This window comes from Lolium perenne, chromosome 4, assembly GCF_019359855.2.
Source record: "Lolium perenne isolate Kyuss_39 chromosome 4, Kyuss_2.0, whole genome shotgun sequence".
Lineage (NCBI taxonomy): Eukaryota > Viridiplantae > Streptophyta > Magnoliopsida > Poales > Poaceae > Lolium > Lolium perenne.
This window is the reverse complement of record NC_067247.2, coordinates 266,024,848-266,031,830: the sequence shown is the minus strand read 5'-3', so window position 1 is coordinate 266,031,830 and position 6,983 is coordinate 266,024,848. Positions and strand designations below refer to the sequence as shown.

Below are 6,983 nucleotides of genomic sequence, written 5' to 3'. Positions count from 1 at the left end.
ATAACATGGCAGAGGATTGATAACTTGTGACCAAAAAAGGTTGCCAAAATATTTCAAAAGAAATTAGCTTTTCGGGTTGGTAACTTTTTCGTATTTACCATTGGTAAATAGCAGGCAGAGGCTTGATAACTTGTGAGCCAAAAAAATCCCTAAAAAACTCTAAATGAATAGCTTCTCCAAAATTGCCCAGCCCGGCCTTTAGGGAAACACTAAAAGGGGGCCACCAATCATTGGGGGGAGGAGGACTCTTCCCTCTCCCTACTTTTGGTCGTCGTCCCTTAGGCATGCGGAAGGGTCCAAGGTACCCTCCTTTCTCCTATATAAGTAGAGGGGGCGCAAGGGGCAGGGGCACTGAAGCCCTAGCCTCCTCTCCTCCCCTTTCATCGTCCCTCTCCCTCCGCAACAGCTTGGACTTGCTGGATCAAGAAGGAGGAGAACGGCGTTGCGGTGCACGTGTGCATAACTCGGAGGCACCGTTCGTTGCAACGTTGATTAGATTGGATCTCGAGGTGGAAATCTGCATTGACCTCGTTATTAACTCTTTCGCTTAGCGACCTATAAGGGTACGTAGATCTCATGTAGATCTCAATATCTTTATCGTTGCTCGCATCTTCATAGATTGGATCTTGAATTCATTCGCATCTCGTAGGAAATTTTTATTTTTCTGTGCTACAAATCACATTAAAAAATGCAAAGAAAAAGGGATGCACATGCGCGTAACTTGGTCTGGATAAAAAAAACTCCCATTGATTTTGGAGTGGGATCCGCTGGGACAGGACGCGGGGAGGAAGGGGGGTACCGGATCCAAGACCATTGATGGTGTTAGCTAGATCTTCCAAGTGCGGCGCTCCAGAACCAATTCGTTGCGGTGAGACGTGGGAGAGAGAATAGAACCAAGCATGTGATGAAGAAAATATTAGACACCGAATTCTAAAATGGATGGATGTTTGATGGTTGTTCAGAATATGACCCTTGGTGCATAATCTAGTGGTTCGTACCTTTGTTGGTGGATGATGTAAGCAGGGACGGACCCAGAAAGAATTCTGAGCGGGGGCAAACATGTGACTGGGGGCACATACAGTGTAATTTCTCATAACTTAAATATTTTGCATCCAAATATGAACAAATTTTAGAGGATATGAAAATATTGAGTGGGGGTCTATGCCCCCACTCAGCTATACCTGAGTCCGCCCATGGATGTAAGTGTGCTTTAATTAATAAAGGTGTGCAGTAGAATCCTGCTGCTAAATAAAAACAAATCTAGCGGTCCATATCCAAAATTTTCAGATTTTTCAGGAACTAGTCCATTTGCGGCAGATACGTTCCCGGTTGGGGTGGTAGGCCATCGGTAGACCGCAGAGTGAAGCGACAGCATGTGGACATAGAACAAGCCGTGATCCATACTGGCGGAGACAGGGGGTGACCAGCAGGGCCACGGCCCCCCCTAACATGCAGAATTTTATTTGATACCCCCGATTATTTATGCCAGGAGCTATGTATCCAATCTACGTGTCCATCTCCCAAACTCAGATATGAATGTACGCCGCTCACAGAAGATCCCATTGAGTAGCTTTTTGACTTTTCTTCTCATTCCTTCAGGCTTGAGCTACGAGCCTGCATGCTGCATGTTCTTTTTTTCTTCCCTGTAGGTTCTCTCCCCTCTCTCTATTCCTCAATATTTATATTTTAGAAGCACCCAAGCTACCAAGCCCAAAAACAAAACATTTTACCTAATCAACCGGATTAAGGAGGAAGCTAGCATATGGAAAAAGGCAGGCACCATGGTACTGGGATGAATCCCATTCGACCCAGGTTGAACGGTTTTGGCTTTCTTTTTTCAGGGTGGCCACTTTGGCTTCTTCCTTGTAATCTGAAAAACTTCTCCCTGAATTTATTTCTCCTCCGATTTAAAATACATACAAGATGCAATATATTTCACTTTGATGTCCTGATTTGCAATATAATTCACAAGGTTTGAATTATTTATGAGTTCAATACAACAGAACGCCACGTACAATTCAACTGAAAATTGTTGGTTCACATTTTTATAATTGCATATTTGGCCTCCATGCTACTTATTGTAGATGTCTAAATATTTTATCAATGTAATGTACATTTTTTGCTACGTCACCGAAAAATCTTATATAGACCTTTTTTTTTTTTTTTGCATTTTAGAGTTCTACTCAGTGCCCGGCCCCCTTATGTTTATTTCCTGGCTCCGCCGATGATCCATTGAACGGTTACACACGTGTATCCATGAATCTAAGCTTATCTGCCTCTGTGAAAATCAAGCGTCCGTAGTTTAACTGTAACAACAAACATAATCAGAAAATTGACAGTCCGAGACACCTGTCCTCGTTCCCGTCGACATATCGAGGTCGACCAGGGCACTAGGCCCGTCCATAACAACATCGGATGCTTGAAGCAAGTAAGATGTGCTGGTACGAAAGCAGATCGGTGCGCGCAGCATCTCATTCCGGACGTGTTGCCGTGCGCATCGGCCACTCGATCACAAAGAGAGAGGAAAGGCAAATTCCTCATCGAACTGTTCCGTCAGACTACACCTGCTCCGCGATCTGCCCCGCTAATCGGGACGCGATGCGCGATTACTATCGATCACTATTTACTTCGCTAGTCGACGACGACGACGGTGTCACCCTCTCGGCCTCTCCCCTAGATTTATCCCCGTCATTCTTCCATGACGTCCATGTCTCCGGGCGGGCCACGCCGGACAGGGACTGGGTGACGCGCCACGCCGGAATATCGGAGAGGCTTTATCGGCTGCGGTGTAGCCAGCGCATTGTACGGAGCCTGCTCCCGCTCCCGGCCGCGTCGCCTCCACGGCGCGACGTGTCCGCCGTCCAGAATGCGCGTCGACCTCCGTCGTCTGTCCAGCTCGATCTCTTCCGCTCCCATGGCCTGGCCGACGTCACTTTCCGCTAACTTTCGGCCTCTCAGTGGCGTGCGTCTGGATTCTGCATCATGCCATCCCCGACTAATAAGCTACCAACTCTACTGAGCCGAGCGACTGAGCGGGTCCAAAAGCTACTGAAACTGTGGTGATCTGGCCGGACTTGTTGCGGCCGACAAGGCAGAATCGGAGTTCCAAAGTGCTTAATTAACGAACCATTGACGTACTAGGGCATGGTTATCTATCTACAGTGGTTGGAATGTTTGGCTTACCGGCTGCTTACCTACGTGCTAGGAAAAGCGAAGCTTTCGTGGCCTGGAAACTGAGGTGAAATCTCAGGCCAAGAAAGTCTGCGCGGGATGGATTTCACTGCTCCGTCGAACGCCACGACTGTCTAGTGTCTACCGACCGACCTGCCGGCCTATATGTGGCCCCCTTGCAGATACGCTGCCTACCAGCATTTGTTTTACTAGTAAAAAGAAATCTCATGTGTGCTAATCGGACAAGATCCTCATTAAACCAAACACTCGAGGAGAGTGTTGAGGGTAACAGTCCTGTCTCTATATATGGTCATTTGTGTGAGAGGCATAGCTTGACATCTCATTCGAAGCTCCCGCCTCTTACATACGTACCTTCCAACAAGTTCCAATGGCCGACCCAAGCTTCTTCGTCGGAATCCTCGGTCAGTTCTTCATACATGCTTCCTTCATGGTCACATCCTCTTCCTTAATTAACTGACACGACTCTCAGCATCATCTTCTTTGTTTCTTCTGTCTGTGCAACAGGGAACGTAATCTCCATACTGGTCTTCACGTCTCCAATGTGAGTTCAGCTAACCTAGCTGCTAATAACTTCGATATATCATCCGCGCGTGTTGTATTTATGTAGCAGTAGCACGATCGACCGAGAAGCTCATCATGTTAATTTGGTGTCTCTTTAATTAATTCAGCGGGACGTTCCGGAGGGTGGTGAAGAACAAGAGCACGGAGGAGTTCAGGTGGCTGCCGTACGTGACCACCCTCCTCTCCACCTCCCTCTGGGCCTTCTACGGCCTCCTCAAGCCCGGCGGCCTCCTCATCGTCACCGTAAACGGCGCCGGTGCCGCGCTGCAGGCCGTCTACGTCGCGCTCTACCTCGCCTACGCCCCCAGGGACACGAGGATGAAGATGGCCAAGGTCGTGCTCGCCGTCAACGTCAGCTTCTTCGCCGCCGTCGTCCTGGTGGGGCTCCTGGTGCTGCACGGCGCCGTACGGCTCTTCGCGGTGGGGCTGCTCTGCTCCGCGCTCACCATCGGGATGTATGCCGCGCCCATGGCCGCAATGGTTAGTAGCATCGATCATCTCTCCAGCAGTACTACAACCTTCAGTAAAAGCTTTGTTGAAAAGTCTCGCGCGCGGTAGCTTTTCCTTTCAATAATCAGAGTAACTTTAACCAGACAAAGTCATTTTCCAATATTCTTTTACAAAACATGGAATGTCTGGAATTTCGTAAGCCCCAATAAACTTGTGGACGCGTGGTGCAAACGAGATCGTGGATGCAATCTGCTCTGGCGAGAGTGGGGGAGATTTTTGCCTACCTCAAATGACCAATCACGTCCGTCTCTCCGTGTGATGAGTTAGTAGGGTGTTTGGTCTGATATCGCTTTCTTCGATTTACTCCGTATACAGGAGAAGAGCACTCCTCAAATCGTCCTTGAATCGAACCAGACCCCTCAACTTAAATCGGCACCTTGGTCCCATCTGTGATCTTTCCAGCCACCAGGCTTGATGGGTTTGTTCCGATTTACGACCAGCAGACTTCAATTTTAGATTTTGATTCCATGGACAAGCAGGCTCTTCTGTCTGGAGCTCTGTGCATGTGCCGACATGTGACACGGTCGGTTTAGTCTAAGTATGTGGCGACTGACATAGTGGAGCTTAATAACTGAACAAAACTTACTCATGAATTGATATGCATGCAGATGACGGTGGTCAAGACCAAGAGCGTCGAGTACATGCCCTTCTTCCTGTCCTTTTTCCTCTTCCTCAACGGCGGCATCTGGAGCGTCTACTCCTTGCTCGTCAAGGACTTCTTCATCGGGGTACGTACCTAGCGCGCATGCATCATCGATCATCATATATGAGCATTTCATGACCATACATGCCATGTACACATAGACTCAATCTGAGACTAACTGAAGCTCTGAATCATACATATGCTTAGATCCCCAACGCCATGGGCTTCGCGATGGGCACGGCGCAGCTGGCGCTGTACATGGCTTACCGAAACAAGAAGAAGGCGGTGGCGCTCAAGGTCGACGACGGGCCGGAGGTTGACGAGGAGAAAGGCGTTGTGCACCTGATGGGGCAGGTGGAGCTGGGGCAGCGGAAGGTGCCCTCGCTGAAGAAGGGGACGAGCCTGCCGAAGACGGTGTCGCTGGCGTCGCCGCTCAACGGGATCGGGCACATCATCAAGGCCCTGTCCGCCACGCCCCTGGAGCTGCGCAACGTCATGAGCCAGCACGAGCGCGTCCGCTACGAGGACGCGAACGACGACGACGAGGGGCGCCACAGCTACCCGTCAAAGTGACATACTGATCGATGTTGACATACTCCTACCTTAGCTAGCGCATGAATTGAAGCAGCGTTTGATAAAGTGTGTACGAGTTATGCGTAATGCGCTTGTACAGTGTGGAGAGTGATGTGAAATCATCGTCTATAGGGCTATGGCGTGCTTATTTGGGAGCGGAAATCGCGAGGGAAAGGCCGGCTACTTGTTTCTGCTGACAACGTGTTGCAAATTTTCGTTATGTGTTCTGCACCTTGTTCTTGTTGCCGTGTTACGCTACGAGATTATTTGACAGGCGATTTTCATGCACAAAGGACACCTCTGCAAGTCCCTCTATGTCAGTCTTATCTCCTGCAGAATATGGCAATATTTGTCAAGGTTCTGTTTCTTTAGTGTTGCTATTACCTAGAAACAATCACTTGCCACTCTTGTTCTGGATAGATATATGGAGATCTTGTGCAAGGTTAGGCCTTGGTGAACTGCCATCGCCTCAAGAGTTTCTGGGTCATTGACTCCATCAAAACGAACTGCTGATGCTCCAAGATATTCCCCTGACCTTGACCTAGCCACTGCTGCAACAATCCATGCAATGCTAGTGTTTGCCAGCCCCATATCCACGTTAATCTTCACCACGCCATCAGGAGGCGGGATCCAACGCGGGTGCCCTAGGTTCGGATTGCCGCCTTTCTGTTCAGTGTTCGAGTTCTTGGTTGCCTGGTCTAGATCCAAGATGAAATTCTCGATGAAGTGGGCTTTCAGCTGTCTTATGCGATACCCCTCTCTGATAACAGCAATAACGGCCAGATAACAATGTCTATGTGGGCTTCCCGCACTTGTTTTCAGGGGCATGCTTTCGGTTCTTCTCGCAACCTCAGACTATTATGTTTTTGTTAGATGGAACTTGGTGTCATGGCGGAGTAAGAAGCAACCCGTAGTGTCCAAATCAACTGTTGAAAGTGAGTACGGAGTAGTGTCTCAAGGATTATGTAAAAAATTGTGGGTGAAAAATCTCCTTAGTGAACTGAAGGTACTAAGACAGGGCCATCTAAGTGTGTGGTTTGAAACAAGTCAGCAATCAACATTGCCAACAATCATGTGCATCATGATCGAACTAAACATGTAGATATGGACCGATTCTTCATCAAAGAGAAACTGTATACAAGAATTATAAAAATATATTGGGTGAGTTCAGGACATCAAGTGGCAGACTATCTAACCATGGGTCTGGGACTGAGTGCAGTTTGGCTTGTGATAGGATGTGAATGATAGATACCTATCACCCATCTTAAGGAAGATTGAGTGTTGAACCTTTACTAGGCTTTTATCTAGTGTGGCCCGATCAAGTGATGGCGGCTCACACATGTTAGCTACCTTCATCCCTCCTATGTTTATACATGGTATCAGATCAAGGTTTGATGGTGATGGTGGCAGAGACTGCCTCTGGGAGGTGCACCTCTCTAGGAGTGAAGAAGGAAAGGGAAGGTCCAGATCTTCTGCAAGAGGCAATGGGAAAGAAAAAAATCCA

The 6,983-nt window shown here is 48.4% G+C and overlaps 1 protein-coding gene and 1 long non-coding RNA gene across 2 annotated transcripts; one reads left to right on the top strand and one right to left on the bottom strand.

Annotated features, from left to right (window-relative positions):
* Positions 1 to 3,411: 3,411 nt before the first annotated feature.
* On the top strand, positions 3,412 to 5,706 carry LOC127331581 (bidirectional sugar transporter SWEET16). Its single transcript, XM_051357753.2, has 5 exons — positions 3,412 to 3,593; positions 3,697 to 3,733; positions 3,861 to 4,233; positions 4,872 to 4,991; positions 5,114 to 5,706. The coding sequence occupies exons 1-5, from the start codon at positions 3,560 to 3,562 to the stop codon at positions 5,477 to 5,479; spliced, it is 930 nt and encodes a 309-aa protein (XP_051213713.1). The 5' UTR covers positions 3,412 to 3,559; the 3' UTR covers positions 5,480 to 5,706.
* LOC127331582 (uncharacterized) lies at positions 4,329 to 4,988 on the bottom strand. Its single transcript, XR_007869891.2, has 2 exons — positions 4,850 to 4,988; positions 4,329 to 4,760 (listed from the first exon to the last, which is right to left on the bottom strand). It is a non-coding gene; the product is annotated as an uncharacterized lncRNA (long non-coding RNA).
* Positions 5,707 to 6,983: the final 1,277 nt, after the last annotated feature.